Source organism: Anguilla rostrata, chromosome 19 (genome assembly GCF_018555375.3).
Source record: "Anguilla rostrata isolate EN2019 chromosome 19, ASM1855537v3, whole genome shotgun sequence".
Taxonomy (NCBI): domain Eukaryota; kingdom Metazoa; phylum Chordata; class Actinopteri; order Anguilliformes; family Anguillidae; genus Anguilla; species Anguilla rostrata.
The window spans coordinates 12,591,863-12,609,700 of NC_057951.1; the positions used below are offsets into that span (position 1 = coordinate 12,591,863).

At 49.4% G+C, this 17,838-nt stretch overlaps 1 protein-coding gene across 1 annotated transcript in view; it reads left to right on the forward strand.

The window, feature by feature from the left end:
- Window positions 1-209: 209 nt before the first annotated feature.
- The window catches only part of kiaa0930, a 30,543-nt gene continuing 12,914 nt past the window's right edge, over window positions 210-17,838 (forward strand). The window contains exons 1-2 of the mRNA XM_064318706.1: window positions 210-664; window positions 13,505-13,653. Of these exons, the coding sequence (XP_064174776.1) occupies window positions 520-664; window positions 13,505-13,653 (294 nt within the window). The 5' untranslated portion in view covers window positions 210-519. The remainder of the gene's footprint in view (window positions 665-13,504; window positions 13,654-17,838) is intronic.

A 17,838-nucleotide genomic window follows, 5' to 3' on the forward strand; every position in this document is an offset into this window, starting at 1 on the left:
CTTAAACTGGAACAAACTGTTCCACTGGAAAATATTTAGGTACGTAGGGTAACAAATGCTGTCAATATTGAGAAACTAAACGTCCTGTCTACCTTTCTTGTTACATTGTTACATCGTGTTTATAAATCTAGTAGGTCTTGTTTGCAAAAGAAACGCAACAGAAATACATCATCGATCTCTTCTCCTTTAAGTGGTTAATGTTATTCTACCTTACCGGAAGTGCGAGGGGTGTTCCCTTCGCAATTCCAGCTGACTTGATCTCAGAAAGCAGACGGAAGTGGTGTCTTCGCGTTACACTGCCTTTGAAATTGGACTGTCATTCCCCATACACAAACTGATACCAAGGCAGGGAACACTGAGTTTGGGGTTTAAAAAAATAATTATTACAATGTATTTTTTTAAAATGAGGGATAGGTACCCGTAGCTCAAGGGGTTACCCCGTCCCCTTTCAGCCACACCACGTTCTCCTCCAAACCGTGATTTTTGTTTTTGCCGAACTGTCATGAGCTCAGTTTGGAGATGGCATCCTTTCAGAGTTACTGCAAGACTGTCGGGACAGAAGAGGAGGAGAACGGGGAACTGGACCAGTCTTTGCCGCAGATGCTGAAGGCTATCGCAGACGAGCGAAACCGCCTCAATGTCAGGCAAGAAATCAGTGGACTCGGTAAGTAATGCTTGCACACTCTATGGCTTGCATGCTAGCTAGATATGTAACACTAAATAAATAATGCACTATGATGTTAATGTTAAGCAGTAGCCTTTTGGGGCTTTACCAGACAGCCAGCACCCAAATAGGCTACAGTAAGGTTAGCTTATTAGCTTATCTGATGTTAGTAATGGTCAGCACCCAACTGTTATCGTAGAGAGCTGGTAAACTAATGTAAATGCCCTTTCTTTAAGCTGCCTAATGTTATTAAAAATGACAAAGCAGTGCTTAGTGTACTGAGGTGAACATGATAAACCCTCTCCGCTAACTTCTGTACGTCGTGTAAACAAGTAGCTAGCTTGCTAACACATGTACGTGTTTTAAAGAGTAGACTTCAATGTTCACTCAATGCAAATTAATGTAAGATAACTAACATGTTAAGACACCGACGCGAATGATGAAATTTTCATTTGCATTTGCAGTAACAATCACAGTACGGTAGGTTGTAATGTTATGAGTAATTGTCATGCTTCTGTATAACGCGCTGCTTGGCTAAGTTTCAACTGACTGTTATTCCTCGCTCGAAATAATATTTTTCCAACAAACGACGTTCGCTACACGCTAAAGGTTAAGCGAGGGAGGGCACCGTATCAGCCCTGCCTCTTTATAGCTAACGTTAGCTTCATTTCCCCAACACAAGTCTGGAACATAATTTCCCAGATGTGAGGCCGTCGCAACGTAATTTAGCAAATCTAACGAAAACGCCAGGAAATGTCAAAATGTAGGACGATAAACCACTCAACTTTTGATAATTATTCTGTGAAGTTGTGTCTCTGCATAGGTTGCTGGCCTACAAGCTTTGTCTTCGTATTTGCGCAATGATGTAAACGCAGCTAACGTTAGTTTCTTTGTCCTCACATTAGAGCGAGGACGTGTAGGGGATTATCAGAGATGGAAGAAATGAATGTATTGCATTAAACTTGTCAGGTAGTATGTAATATTTAAATAAATAAAAAACAAACAAACAATAATATTTTATTAGAAATGCACGTGAAATAGGGCTAGCAGGTAAAATCAAACATTTACCTTGATCTGTATAAGGCAAATTGTTACTTTTAGTCTTCAGACGTGAACACTAAATATGAAGCGCCTGCCAGTGGAACTAACTGTTCGAGTAACCGCTCCACGTTCTATTTACACCCCATTTTTGGAACAGGTGTCTGCATTTGCATAAAAAAAGTAAATTAGCATTTGAATGATATTTCATAAGGATTCACACTCATTTCTGATCCTTAGGTTCATGAATAAATATGAATTCGATTACAAACTGGATGAAAACAAACGTTTTATTTTTTTTATCAGAAGAAGTTTGAAGCCTCCATACAGTATAAATACTGTATATGAGAAACAAGCCGTAATCTCAGTGGTGAAACTACTGCATGTGCTGCTTTTATAAAAGATTCGTAAAATGTGTTATAGTGTGATCACTTGTATGCCATTTGTCATACGAACCAATAAACACAATTCTATTCTTACACTAGTATGCTCTGGTATAATATTTACCCACATTCAGATTGAATTGACCATCTGATTTCAGTTAAATCTTATTTATATTGCGGTCACCATAAAGTTCTGGGTCTGAACCTCACCCATAAATATTGGTGCTCATGTTATGCACCTAACAGCTTATGGGGACAGGTGGAGGTTGTACCTGTTTTCAGTCCGGTGTCTGGAGTGGTATGTGTGGACTTGGATTTGTTATTAACATAATTTGTCCTTGAGATCCCTTGAAGGGCTGCATTTCCATGAGGCCTGTTCGGTCTGTTCAGGCAGTGCTGGTGCCCTTGGTCTCCCTGTGCATATAAATAGCTGGAGATGGAGATGCATGGTGCATCGGAGGCTGCAACACATAGGCCTGATGGAAAAGCATTTCCTTTCAGTGGAAAGAGCACAGTAACCCTGCTTCTGTTCGGGGTTGTCTTCTTTCTGGCCGTCTGTCTGTGTCTCATCTGTCTGTACAGTTAAATCTGTGCATCCGTGTCAGTCTTTACATTTTTTACAGTTACTGATTTTGTTTAGCATCTTTTATCTGAATTAAAGCTGCAGGAAAATCTCATTTGTTTGCAGGTTTTAGTTCTTTTATTTCTTTCTTTCTTCTGTTTACCAAACGGTTGTTGTAGACAGAGCCTTTATAATCAACATCAACTCATTTCCATGCTATCGGGTCAGGGTGGGTGGGGGGTGGGGGAGGGGGGGGTGTGTGGTGGGGAGGAACCGTGTTATCAGTGCTCAAGCGATGATTCATCAGTGGGGTTTTGAAGGGCAGGACGGGGGTCCGCCTGCAGGTTTGGGCCCGGCGTACCGTACGCGACGCGCTCTTTGTCTGGGTGGAAGCAGATGGGAGGACAGCCTGCTGGAGCTCCCTGCAGGCCCAGATCTGTGGCGTGAGTCCCCCAGCCCTTCGTGCTCCGCGCCTCTCTTCTGCGCCGATAGCCGGAGGGTTTTAAGGGGTGCAGGCGCCGTTTTGGACGCCAGAAAACCGCGGCTGAGGGAGAAGTAGGCCATGAGATTCACGCATCTTTAAAGATTAAAGCGTTATGGAGCTGTCCGACACAAACGCTCAAAATGCACTCCGCTTACATAAGCCTCCACTGCGTAATAAAAAAACTACAAACCGCTCTGAACAGGCCTGGTTTGTTGTCGAGGTGTCTCAGGGTGACACTGAACAGAAAAGCATTGTGATGTCACTTCCTTTTCCTGTGTGTGTTTGTGTGCTGTTAATGCCTCCGGTCTGGCACCACAGATCGTTGTGACCGGAGGGTGAGCTAAACTCGCCTCCAGGACAGAGGCCTGCAGGCGACTCTTGTACTGAAGCTGAACCCGCTAGTGTGTGGAGCTGGACCTGCTGTCTCCTGCAGGCAGTTGGGTTAGCCTGTTGGAGGTCCACAGTTGACAGTTGGCACACTGCTGATTTAAAATGTGAAAGCATATCCGAAATTCCAGCAAGTAGGGGCAAGAGCTGTGTGTGTGTGTGTGTGTGTGTGTGTGTGTGTGTGTGTGTGTGTGTGTGTGTGTGTGTGTGTGTGTGTGTGTGTGTGTGTGTGTGTGTGTTGTGTGTGTGTGTGTGTGTGTGTGTGTGTGTGTGTGTGTGTGTGTGTGGTGTGTGTGTGTGTGTGTGTGTGTGTGTGTGTGCGCGCGCGCGCGCGCGTGTGCCCGTGTGTGTCTGACCTGTCCTCTTTCAGTGTCCATCTCTAACCTATAAGTTACTAAGGGGTTAAAGGAATAAAGTTAACTGGCTTTAAACTTGTGATCAGTTTGAATGTGTTGTGCCTTGGTCACATGAGGCATAATGAGCATAAACAGTGTAGGACGGTGTACTGGAAGATAAGATGCAGGAAGTTTAAAAATAACGACTGAGCTGTAGTTTTCATTTATCTGCTTCATCACTGTGTTGTCAAGCTGAGTCAGAACGGTGGCTGTGTGTTCTGTTTTCCCTCTCCGGGTGCAGGGGCGGAGCTTCCCGCCACTCTGGCGTGGTATTTAGGCTCCTGATGGCACATAGTAGCAGAGCCTCGCCAGTCAGCCAAGGGGCCGTAAAAAAGTGCAGCCCAGGGACGCTGTGTAGCAGAGCCTCGCCAGTCAGCCAAGGGGCCGTAAAAAAGTGCAGCCCAGGGACGCTGTGTTGCAGAGCCTCTCCAGTCAGCCAAGGGGCCGTAAAAAAGTGCAGCCCAGGGACGCTGTGTTGCAGAGCCTCTCCAGTCAGCCAAGGGGCTGTAAAAAAGTGCAGCCCAGGGACCTGAAACTGCGATCCTGCGAGGCCAGATCATCTGCTGGGTTTCTGTGGTTTCCCCTCAGTCAGCAGTGGGCCTACCCCTGGGACACGGGGGCTTGTGGACTCGTTTGGGCTCATAGGTTGCTTTAAATGAAGCGCTTGTGTGCTGAGGCACACAGAGAAGCAGCAGCTCCACCCATCAGCGCCACAAGTTGTGGGGATGGGGGGAAAAAGGCGGGAAGTTTTCATTGTCCAGAGGCTTTGTGGGGTCCGACATCATGGCCGCCCTTGAGGTGTTGTTTTTGGAGGTCGCGTGAACGATCCGGCTTCACTCCGCTTTAGCGCTTCTGTGTTTCTTATGCCCCAGCAGCCGCTCTGCGTAGCGCAGCTCCGATAGATTCATAAATAACACGCCGCTTCCAGCCCGGGGAGAATCCGGCTCACGCTGCTAATCCCCGCGCTCGATAGTCCTGCAGAGCCAGACGCGCTTTCCGTGCGGCTGGGTCCCAGCCCTCCAACCGCCAATGGGAGCCCCAGCCCTCCAACCGCCAATGGGAGCCCCAGCCCTCCAACCGCCAATGGGAGCGCTGAGTTTGCGTGTTTGAGCCGTTTTGAGGTTAGCCGGCTCCCTCTCGCTTCCCCTTTCGCACGTGCGGTCGAACGCCATCGCGTCTGTGCGTTCAGCGAGCGGAAAACAAAATGGAGACCACTCAGTGGGGCCAGTTAATGGGGTGTTGGGCAGTAGAGACCGTGAGTCTACCCCCGGTCTGTAGTTATTCTGCAGGGCGGATTCGACCGTGCCACCGCTCCTGTGTGAGGGAGCCAGTGGACTCCCGCTCTGCTGCTGTTGGGTGGAGTGGTGGTGTAACGTGTTCCACTAATGAAGTGCACCTGTGTGGACGGATTGGACATGACCAGTGCAGATCTGCACCACCAGGCAGTGCGTTTAATTTCAGCTCAGCTTTTACCTGAGTGTGTGGGAACAGGGCCGTGTGTGGGCTTACGCCGTGTGTGTGCACGAGTCAGTGGGTGTGGGTGTGTGTGAGTGAGTGAGTGAGTGGGTTTGTCCGTCTGTGCGTGCGTAGGTGTGTGTGAGTGATTGAGTGATATCAAGTCTTAATAGTATTGTATTGAAGCAGTACTGAAGACAGGCAGTGCTGAGGGAGATCCTCCCCTGACTGCGCACTGAACTGACCTGCACTGACTCCTCACCCCCTGCACTTCCTCCTTGCACATCTCTCAGGGAAAAAAACATCTCCAGGGTCCCGCCGCTTATCCGGGGTTTCCGACGTGCATAATCCTCGGCCTTTAATCACACACTCTCGCAAGTCGATCCGAGGCACTTCCTCCGACCTGTGTGTTCAGCCTCAGTGGTACAGAGGGCGTGTGTGTGTGTGTGTGTGTGTGTGTGCGTGCGTGCGTGCGTGCGTGTGCGTGTGCGTGTGCGTGTGCGTGTGCGTGTGCGTGTGCGTGTGCGTGTGCGTGTGCGTGTGCGTGTGCGTGTGTGTGTGTGTGTGTGTGTGTTAGTGTGTGCGTGTGTAGAAGTCCCTGATCAGGGAAGGGCAGTGCACACACAAATTGAACACTAACACAGTCAGCCTGGGGGCGTTCAGTCATAGCAGGCCTGCTGAAATGCCCCCCCCCCAGGAAGGCTGACTCATTGGGTGGGTTTAGGTGAGGACCCAGGGCCTGTCAGTCAGTCTGTGTGTGGTTCAAACACTGGGGGCGTTGCTGTCATGCCAAAGGCCACAGTCTGTGACTGCACTGCTGTCTGTGTGTGTTTCAAAAAGCAGACAGTCACATTCCCACTCTTATGAGCTGTGCTGCTGGTAGAGCAGAGGAAGTGGCCTCCAGATTCATGACCACGGAGAGCAGTGATTCGCTGGGCTGAGTGTAACCAAGCGGCCAGCCTTAGATACAGCGTCTGATTTTCATTTTTTATTAAAAAGGAGAACAATGTTATCTCCCGTGGCCCGAACGCAGGCATTGCATGCCAAAGAGGAACAAGGCCACAGAATGAGGATAGAGTTTTTTTGCTCAGTCTTAGTTCCTCCCTTCAGCACACTGCTGATGCAGTGTGCTCCAAACGGGGTCATGTGACCGTGGATAGAATGTCATGGGATGTGTGATGTCACAGTGTCAGGCCTGACGTCTGCTCACCGTTAGACTGCAGCCTTCAGCCTCCTGGCAGTCAGACTGCTCTCTGAGATTGGATTAGTGTTTTATATTTCCTTTGAAAAGTAGGTCTGCTATTTTAAAGACTGTGAATAAAACACTCTGCCACTGGGAAGTCTTCCAGAAGTGGTGTTTTAATGGTGTTGTAAAGGTGAAGTGTGTGGGGATGTGGCACGTGTGGTTTTTAAATTCAGTATTGGTATATATTTAAACACAATAGCTCTTACAGTAGTTACTAATGCTTAATAAATTATTAATAACTGCATATGACATTGTTTAAAATATACATATAAATAATATTCATATTTGATATGAACATGTACAGGTAATATTGTGACATTGTTTGGCAGTTTTTAACTTTGAAACACTTGGCCTCCTTTTATATAGAATGTTTACCCATACGAATTCTTCTTGAAATGGGAATGAATGAAATTCTAAAGGAAGTGCAGTGGCATTATTCATATTTTATTAAATATGAATAATTTCACCCTAATCTGAAGTGTTGTCTGTTATTCTTGAAATGTTGTCCAGGGTTGATTATTAAAGTAAAGGAGTCGTGATTACTCCCCCCACCCCCTCCCCCCAAGCACAAGGTGATTCCCTGCAGACACTGTCGAGTTCAGACACTTTCAGGCGGAAGTAAATGATCATATCAATGAATATAGACCTCATGTGAAAGCAAAAAAACTGCAGATTTTATAGTAATCATTTGTAGGCGATTATTTGTTAATATATTGTTTGTTTATTTGTGCACAAGCATTTCAGTATTGGTCCAGGTGATAGGTTTGTGATGTCAGGGTTGAATATTTGAATGCCGTGATATTTGGATAGGGGCAGAAGTTCTGTCTGCCGCCAACGCTAGGGACAGACGCGTGCGTGGCGCTGGTATCGCCCCCTGCCTGTGTGGCAGAGGCACTGCGGGCGTGTGTGCAGGGGGCAGGATATGAGGGCCCCATTGCCAGCGTTTTACCAGGCTAGAGGTCAGTTCCGCTCCGGTGTCCCCAGTGCAGCGCACGGGGTGAAAAAAAACACGCCCTGTCATCAGCTGCGTTCCTGCTGTTCTGCTTTTAACGAGGCGTCCGGTTACACCCACAATGCGGCGGGGCTCTGCACAAACGCTGTCAGTGGCGACGTGTCGCAGAGCGATGTCATAAAAGGCAACAAGGCAGTGAGCACATTATAGTGCTTATTTCTTCTCAGCAGTTTATGCTTCCACTCCATATTTTGTGAATATTTGTTGGGCTGCGCCGAGCTGTATGAATATAAAATGCCAGCATAGATTCTTATTTGTGCCCTGGCTTGGATTAATGCTCACTTCTGATTGGCTGACAGCTGTGCTTTACATTTGTGTTTAAATACGCACGACTAAGTGCCTGATCGCGGTTCAGAATGGGCAGTTTCGCGTTTCGGGAGCTGACGCTGTCGAGAGTTGTGTTTTCCACAAGCAGAGTTATCTCCGGAACAGCAGAGATCTCCGCGTGCAACGCGTTATGTTTATTTTAATGCATCTTGGGCTTCTGGAAAGCAGAAATGCGCTCTGATTCCCCGCTAATTGGTGCCTGAGTCGTTTTTGACAGAACTCGCGCTGCGTAAAGCAATATCGGTCTAATGGACGGTTTATCAGCACCCTTGGGTGGCTGGGTAACTAGGCAGGTTACATTAGACTGCGGTGCAAATGAGCCAATGGGACAGGATAAAGGCCCAAATTTATTACCCCGTGGTTAAGTGGCTCTGCAGCTCTGCGCTCTTTCTGCAGTATTTCCCTTTTGTTTTTCGGTTCCTGACTACAATCCTTTTTTTGTAAGCCATTCTGTCTCAGTAAGCGTGTCTGTTTCTGTCCGTTTTGTTTTGTCCTTGTTTGTAATGTATATCTCCTCATTTGGAGTGCTCATTGGTACATGTTGTCTCGCTGCTGCACTGTAACACCCTCGGTTCATTTGGCTGAAGGAGGTGCTGATCCGGTGTGAGGTCAGGAAACCCCCTGCTGTTGTGAATCTTTCCTACACTTAACAGAAGCATGACCAGCTGAGGGGTTGCCGGGTTTGTCACTTGTTCCCCATTGCCTCCTTAACACCGATTGGCCTAACTTTGTCTACTGACACTGGGCTGGCCAGTGGAGGATACACCCACCGCCTTCCCCTCCCCCTTAGGTGAGTACCTCCAAGATTATTTCCAGCATGAACTTTTTTCTTGCCTTTTCTTCCCACTGTGGGGAGTAATTTTTTCCCTCATTTGTAGTTTTTTTTTTTAGTGGTGGGAGGTTTTGTGGCAGTGTCTCTGCATAGCGCTGTATAAATAAAGTTGGGTGGAATTGAAGTGGCCTGGTCAGGGCTGGACTCGGGGCTCCGGGCTGAGCATGCCTGCACTGGGAAGCGCTGCTCTGGCTGGCTGCGTTGGTCTCAGTGTCCTGAGCTGAGTCTCAGTTCTCCACTGGCTGCAGTCTGACTGGCCTCCAGTATTTTATGGCTGTGTGGCAGTCATTCGATCGCTGTTCGGGACCTTATTTTCTCCCCCAGGGGGAGACGCTGTTGACGGCTCTGTCTGGAAACCGTACTCTGTTCTTAACAGCCATCGGTGCTTTTGTTTATTTCTCTAATTATTTTTTTTTATCGAGCAGCATCAGAGCCATTGCTGCTGCGTTGTGTTTACTGCACGTATAAACTCCGGTACTTTACTAGCCTGTGGCCGTGTCGATTTTACAGGCCGGAGAACACTGCGACACAGAAGTGGCCAACCACGGTAAACAGGTCTGTGAGAGGAACTGCGACGGGGAAGGAAATGGGATTGGCTCTCACCGCTTGGCCTTGTGGCCCCGTGGCCTCTGATTCGCCGGTTCTGTGAGCAGGGCGAGCCCAACGGTCACTCCGCATTTAGTCAGAGAGGCTGAACCAGGAGTTATCCTGTTATCCTGCGCCTTCATTCCTCCCTGCAGGGTCCGGAAAGTTCCGGCATACTACGCTATTCCACTTATTCATGAGAAGGTTGGACTGGAACGTGTTTTGGTCTTGAATCACTGCCCCCTCCTCCCCCCCCCCCCCACGCACCACCCAAAAAAAGCATGTACTCATCCATAGTGATGAAAAATCTGTCTCGGACTAGTGATGGCATTTCTGCTGATTAATATATTAATATTCATGAGCTTCTAAAACCGGAACTCTGTCTTCCAGAATGGCTAATTATTAATAGCCTCAACCTTTTTGAGGGTCGTCTTGTTTCCAGACTTATATTATTATAAATAGGAGTATAGCTGAAAAGGGCTCTGACATAAACTTTTTTTTTTAAAGACTAATGGCTAGAATAATTGATAATAGCCAGCCTTAAGAAAAGCCCTGCTTGAGTGAGTGTGTAGCTGTACGATGGCCAGAGTGCATGGCCTGCCCTGATTGGACACATCGGTCTCATAGCGTTTATGCTGTCACAGAGAACGTTACCATGACAGCCGAGTATCAGCCAGGTATGACCCACTTTAGAGGTCTGCGGAGTTCCTGTGTTCCAGAACGCGCTCGTAGATCAGTTTGAAATTTACTGGTTTTTTGCGGATGATTGAGGCTAATGGGCACCGCTGTGCTTTCAGGCGCCTGTGCAGGCATTTTAAAGGCTTGGGAATCGCGGAACAGTGCTTTCAAATTAACGTTTAAAAGACTAAAAAGTGTTCCTTTGCCAAGCCTTCAGAACTGAAATATCTGTTTCTGACAGTTCTGCACGTCGATGTGGAAATAATGGTCCTATAGACGACTCTGGTATTGATTATCTGTGGTTGCAGCATACATGGCCTTGGCCAGTGTAGTGTAATGGCCTTATATTGGCTGTGCCACAATGATATATGCAGTGGTGTGGTCTTACATTGACTGTGTACAGTGTACAGTGTAGTATAATGGTTATATATTGGCTGTGCCATAATGATATGTGTAGTATCAAGGTCGTTTATTGGCTGTGCCATAATGATGTGTGTAGTATCATGGTTGTTTATTGGCTGTGCTAGCGTTAGCGCACATGCTTGCCCGTTGCTCTCAGTCAGGGAGCAGCAGCGTGGAGGAGCAGTGCCTTGGCTTCTCCCCTCTGCTCACGATGCTTCTCCTGCCTTTATTGCCAGGAGGAGATTCCAGCGTGATTCTCAGATTCCATTAAACCAGGTTTCAATCAGCCTTTCCGCATCAAATGTCACTCACCCGTTGCCTTGGAAACTACCCTGCGGATTCTGTTGAGGGATTGAACTGTTTTGGTCTGGTGTTTGTTGGTCTTGCTGGGAGAGGTGATCTTTACAAAAAATAAAAACAACTAGTAATCCGGTACTATGTGGCCCCACTGTGTAGACCCCTACTGATAATGAGCCCCTTTGACACTAGTGTACGCACTGGGGCCTGATTGATTAGTCTAGACCAGGGCTGCCCAACCCTGTTCCTGGTGAGTTACCATCCTGTAGGTTTACATTCCAATCCTAACAAAGCACACATCACTCAACAGCTAGAGCAGGGCTGCCCAACCCTGTTTCTGGAGAGCCATCATCATGTAGGTTTTCACTCCAACCCTAACAAAGCACACCTCATTCAGCAGCTAGAGATCACTTTGAGCAGCTAATTAGCATTATTATTTGTGCCAAATTAGGGTTGAAATTTCAAACGGTCCACTTTCATTGTGTGGCCGGGATCCTGAATGTAAGTTAATGGCGAATGGTCACGTAAGCAGTAATTGGGATGTCGTAACGTTTGTGGTGCAGCACTGTGTGGAGTGCAGTCTGTTCTGAATGTTCCTGATGTAATCTCTGTGAATGAGGCCAGGGCCTGATACTGGATGTGGTCAGGCTGGGGGGGTGAGGGTGGCGGTGGGGGTGGGGGTCCACACAGTGCTGAGAAGGAGAGGGAGGCGTCTCATCCAGTCTCTAGCTGTGATGCGCTTTTCCACGCTCACCCTCGTGCGCTCGTTTGATTCGGCCGCGGGCGCTCTCCGCGCTCGCTGTAGCCCCGAGCGATTCAGCCGAGCGCTGGAGTTCCACTGTGTCGCCACGCCGCCATGTTTGGGACGGGGGGGGGGTTATGGTGGGACGGGGGGGCAGGGGAACACTCGCCGTTTTCACCGAGCGAAAAACACCGGCGCTGCAGCTGTGTGTCTGAACAGGAAAAGGAAAAGTTCAGCTGATGGAAAATGACAGATTAACGTTTTTTTCCTCCTGTCCTTACAATGGGATGTGCAAGCCAGAAGAGCTGTGTTTGGAATTTGATGTCTTTCTTTACAAACTGCCTGTCTGAGATGATCATTTGTTCTGATGCCTACATGGCAAGCTCCAGGAGTTACCAGTGAGTGTTCAAATAAAATCACACACACACACACACACACACTCTCACACTCATACATACACACATACGCGCGCACACACACACATCGCACTCTCTGCACTCGCACTCGCACACACACACACACACACACACACACACACACTCACACACACTCACGCACTCGCACACACAGTGTAATGCGTTGGTATTGTTCTTTATGGTGATTGAGGTTTAAGGCTCGCCACTGTTCGAGTGTGTAATAAAGTGACTTGATTGTGGTTGAATTCTGAAGTGCAGGACTAAATGAATGGGTTCCTTTGTGGAGAGAGGGTGGTTACGTAAGGCCACTTAACACTTTGAGACCTCGTGCAATCAAATTCTATTTCTAATTCTAGCAGTTCTGTTACGTATGAAGGACCAAAGAAAAGAATGTTTTTAAACCCGTTCTCTTCAGCCAGATGATTTAAATGTGTTTTTCTTATACTGGAAGCAACAGAGTTTGTATGCTACCTGCTACATTTGATATTGGTAGCATTTGATATTGGACATTTGGAGGCTGGTTTCCCATCTAATTAACATGGCCACCAATTTGCGGACTGCCAAACAGAAGTGAATATGCGTCCAGAACAGACATCATGGCTAAACTGCAGAGCCTGTGCTTACAAATGACATGCTTTTATATCCAAAGCCTGGGTTTCAAACAGGGCTTGATATGCAAAAGCTTGATATGCAGTGGAATATTGATATATAGATTTGGAAAACTATTTCAAAATGTAAAACCTCTCTCTCTCTCTGAATTAAAAAACTTAAAATGTAACCCTTTTTAGAGAGGGCTGACGTCAGCAAACATGGCCTCCCCTCTTCACTGTTCATTTGTTTCTCATCTTTGATGTATGTGTATTGTTCAGTGTGGGATGTTTTTATTATTGTACACTTTGGCAACGCAATATGTGGGGTTTTGTCATGCCAATAAAGCAAATTCAATTGAACCGAATTGAGAGAGAGAGAGAGAGAGAGAGAGAGATGCTTCCACCGCTGTCCACAGCACCCCTCCCAAACCCCCCCCCCAGGAGTGCAGTGCTACAGGCGCCGGGCGCATGGCAACAGCATCGCCTAGCAACCAGGTAGCCGATGAGAGAGGGTTGACTTGCAGATGAGTGACAGAGAAATCCCCGCTGAAAAAGGGCGGAACAGGAACAGGAAACACTCCTGTCTCTCTAAACCCCCTCGTTCCCCTCGTTTTATGTTCTGTTAGCTCTGTTAGCCCCAGGCTATTGGATGAACAGGACGCATAAATCCACTGAATGTTTAAAAAAATGAAATGAAATTAAATAGAGTGAATAAGATTGGTGAACTCAGTTGGTGATGTGGGAATTAGATATAAATCTGTTGCAGTTCAGACAGACAGGTGAGGTAGCTGGCAGGATTTGAACTTTTGAAACGTCCGATCTGATCCTGAACGTGCTGTTTGTCTCCTCCCTCTCCTCCCTCTCCTCCCTCTCCTCCCTCTCCTCCCTCTCCTCCCTCTCCTCTCTCTCCTCCCTCTCCTCCCTCTCCTCCCTCTCCTCTCTCTCCTCCCTCTCCTCCCTCTCCTCCCTCTCCTCTCTCTCCTCTCCCTTTCCCCTTGGTCGAGCGCAGGGTGCTTCAAGGACGACCGGATCGTGTTCTGGACCTGGATGTTCTCCACCTACTTCATGGAGAAGTGGGCCCCCCGGCAGGACGACATGCTGTTCTACGTGCGCAGGAAGCTGTCCTACGTCAGCGCCGACAACACCGAGGGCAAGAAGGTGAGAGCCCCGCCCTCACAGGAAGTGTGTAACCGGGGGGGCGGGGTGCTGCGAGGGGGCGGGGTTTGGCTGTGAGTGACAGTGCTAAGAACACCTGGCCATGTCACTGTTGTCAAGGCTACCGGATTGCACCAGTTGCAGCCGTTGAGTCTCAGAGTAGCGCAGTGCACAGGTACCCAAACTGGGCATTCCCCCCGTGGTATTCCATGTGGTTCCCCACTGTGGCTGTAGCACTCTTAACACAGTTCTGACTATGCACAGCTCCGCACACTGACTCAACAGCCCACAGTACCCTCTCCTCAGTTTAAATTCAGCGCATGCAGGCACCGTTTTTATATTGGGCTGAATTGCCCTGGTTTAATACGCTGTAATTCTGTGTCACTGCCACATTGATCACGTTTGTTTTCCGCCTCCCTTGTGTAAAGTGTTAACAGCGAGGTCCATAAAATGGACGTTTGTGTGTTATTGGGTCAAATGGATTTGTCTGGAACCCTTGCTGTCAGGAGAGTTTTTTGGTTCCAGTGAAACAGCAGAAATATCGAGGAATAGTAGATTAAAACTGCAGTTGTTATTTGTCATTAATCTCAGCTCTGACTGGTGGGGGGTTGGGGGGTTGGGGGGGGTTAGGGCATGGTGGTTCGGGGGGGGGTGGTTTGGATAGTAGCCAGGCAGTGAGACTCGGTAGAAGCTGATGTCAGGCTTCCTGTAACAGAAGGACCAGCAGGACCAGCGCCCTTGCCATGACACCCTTTCGCTTTCAGGACGCAGTTTCAGTTCCTCCCGGGTTTACAGAACGTTTTTCCAGCGTATTTCACGGCTGCCTGCACCAGGGTGTGGGTCAGCTCCTCCTCCGTCAGTCCCGTGAATGATCTGGATCGCGGCTGACGTCCTGAACCGGCAGCTCTGGGGTGGGACTCACCCCAGCATTCCGAAGTTGGCAGTTGGGTTTAGAATGTCAGCGCTGTGATTTAGGAAGTCCCCCAGGCAGAACCCGAAACTTGGCGGCACTCCAGGTTTAGGAGCCGCGGTCTCCGCTGCTGCGTCAGAGATGAGATGCGTGACCGTGGCGTGTGACCGGCGTCTGACCCAGGAGGCGAGAGGGGGTTAAGGAATTGGGCAACTGGTCACACGCCCCGGGGATGTGATTGTGCGCACACGGCTGAGCGAGTGAGAGAAGGCATTAGGCATCGATCACACTCTCAGACGTCTCTGCAGTCTGAAGCTGCACCTGCATGATTTTCATTGTTGCAGCGCTGATCTCCAGCTCATAACTCATCCCTGACTTGTTACCCAGTAGCGGCTCTTGCCTGCAGAACGGCGGATAGCGGCTCTTGCCTGCAGAACGGCGGATAGCGGCTCTTGCCTGCAGAACGGCGGATAGCGGCTCTTGCCTGCAGAATGGCGGATAGCGGCTCTTGCCTACAGAATGGCGGATAGCGGCTCTTGCTTTGCAGAATGGCGGATAGCGGGTCTTGCCTACAGAATGGCGGATAGCGGCTCTTGCCTGCAGAATGGCGGATAGCGGCTCTTGCCTGCAGAATGGCGGATAGCGGCTCTTGCCTGCAGAATGGCGGATAGCGGCTCTTGCCTGCAGAATGGCGGATAGTGGCTCTTGCCTACAGAATGGCGGATAGCGGCTCTTGCCTACAGAATGGCGGATAGCGGCTCTTGCTTTGCAGAGCGGCGGGAGGCAGCACACTTTAATTGCACTAATCTGATCGCTGTGTCGCTGGGGCGCTGGGCACTGCAGTTCCCATCCTGCTCCAGGAAAAATGAGCAATGAACTGACAGGCCATTGGCGGGTTTATTCCCCGTATCGGATTACTCTGTCCAATCAGCGGCTCCCTGTGGGGCTGTCTATCAGATTATAAGGTTGAAATTACTAGGAGCTGCCGGTGTTCCGCTCCATATGGTGCCCGTTGCAGTCGCAATTTCTCTTCTCTCTGTTGACTTGTCATTGAATTGCGCAGGAATAGTCTGGCTGAGAAGGCTTTTCATTTTAAAACGGGCCATAGTAGTGTTTGGCAATAGTTTGACAGTTCTCAGCGCCCTACTGGAGTGTTTCAAAGTTTACAGGCAGTATTTAAATGTTTGAATTGTGTCTTCTTTACAAGCCTTGGTTTATTGGGTCAGACAGAGTGAACCTTTCATTTGGAACAGCTGAGGACTGTGATTGTGCACTTACTGGCTGTGGAGTTAATGTGTGGGCCTGTATCAGTGTTTTTCCGCTGTTCTACGGCAGAAATGGGGCAGCAGTCGCCCCTGACTCAGAAAACCTCTTAGCCCTTCACAGCTTCCTAAAATAGCGTGCGCTGTTCTGTTACCCCCAGCCCTCTCCTCACGTCGCGTCGGTCACATCGCTCCATCGTGATTCCACCGCCGGGTCGCTTGTCACCCCGTCTGCAGTCCTGCTCGCGCAGCGCTCCAGCGCTGATTGGCTGACGGGACGGCGTTGCTTAGTCATTCAGGAACTGATCGGGTTTGTAAGCAAGCTGAGGTGCTCGCTTTCGCGGAACGGAGAGCGTATTTTTGGAAACGTGCCCGTGTTCTTGCCCGTATTCTGCACTGGGGAGCGTGAAGTCCTCCAGCAGCAGGCACAGACAGAGGGCAGGGCTGATGTTTATTAGTGTGTGATTGTGGGTATTTCCTGCATTAAAATGGCGGTCTGTCACGGGCACATTAAATATGTATGGCTGCTCTCAGACTCCTGGGCGGGTGCTGCTCCTCTGCGATGCAGTGTGTTATTCATATGGGCAGTCCGGCCAGTGGAGGCCTTTCCCTTCGCTGTGTCTGCGGATCTGCGGTGGCTGCTGAGGTCAGGTGACCGGAGCTGAAGTGCAGGCCCAATCAGCGAGAAGACACACTGGACTCACCTCCACAGACAGCCGCACAAGGGTAGAGCAGTCCCAGGCCAGCAGACCCGCTCTGAAGCTAGATGGCTGCCATGTTGGCTTCAGTTAAAGCAGGTGTGTGTAACCCTGGTCCTGGAGAGCCACAGGATCTGCTGCGTGTGGTTTCATCGACACAATCAGCTGCCAGCTCAAACTGTGTAATGAACAGCTTTAATTGGTCAATTAGGCACCGAGTGACAACAAGCACCTGCGCTGTCTGTGGCTCTGCAGGTCCAGGGTTCAGCGCCGCATTAGTTTTACACGTTCTTCATGTTCTGAGTTCTTACGGAGGCAAATATTTAACTGTAGCAGGTTACACTTTACCTCGGGTTTGAGGAGACAGCCTTAAAGCTGGCATTAGAACCTGTGCCTACGGGCTCCGGTGGCCAGGTTCTGACTGGGCGCACCTGTGAAGCGCACCTGTGATTCGGGGGGGGGGGGGGCAGCGCGTGTGACTCCTGCCTGCGCCGTGCTTTCTGATGACGCTGATATTTGCGCTCCAGTTCACATTCAGAGGCACAGCGATTACGCCGAGCTGAAGTCAATACGTGCTGACTCGTCAGAACGGGCCGGGCCATCGAGCGCGCTCAGATTGATGGCCTGAGTCTGATGCTTTATTCACATGACTTTGCAGAAAGGCTCGGGCCTGGGACTCTGCGCGCTGCTCTCTCATCGTCGCACAGGTCCCAGGACAGGTATCGGTGTGCTACGTAAACAGACTGCGGGGTCTTAAGTCAGCCGTTAGGCGTGGGAAAGGGCTTTCCAGCTCCGGTGACCTCTGACCTCTGAACTTTGAACTCCCATCACTGTCTGCTCCGGTCTCACCAGCGCTGACATTTAGCGGCAAGCTGATTCCCATCAGGTTACCGTATCGATCCTCCCCCCTGGCTCTGGAGACACGGCCATTTTAATGCCGCTGATGTCACTGGCATTCTCTCTCTCGCTGCGGGTCTGGGTGCTACAGCACAGCCAGCGTAGCAGGGCACAGTCGCAGGGCACAGTCACAGGGCACAGTCGCAGGGCACAGTCACAGATACCCTCAAACCCCCCGCCCCCCCGCGCTTCATAGAAAGAGCTGCTCTGGGCCCGACGGGCCACACCGCACGCGCTCAGTGCCCACCACACGCGCATTCAAACACAAGTCAGCCCCTTAGACACTGGTGAGAAAACACCACTGCAGGTCCCTGAGCAATTTCCCCATTACATAACGTGTGTGTCACATTAAATAATGGATGCTTGGAGAAAGTAGCTGGGTAGTTTGTTTGAAAAGGAACTGGTGTCCAAAACGGTTGAA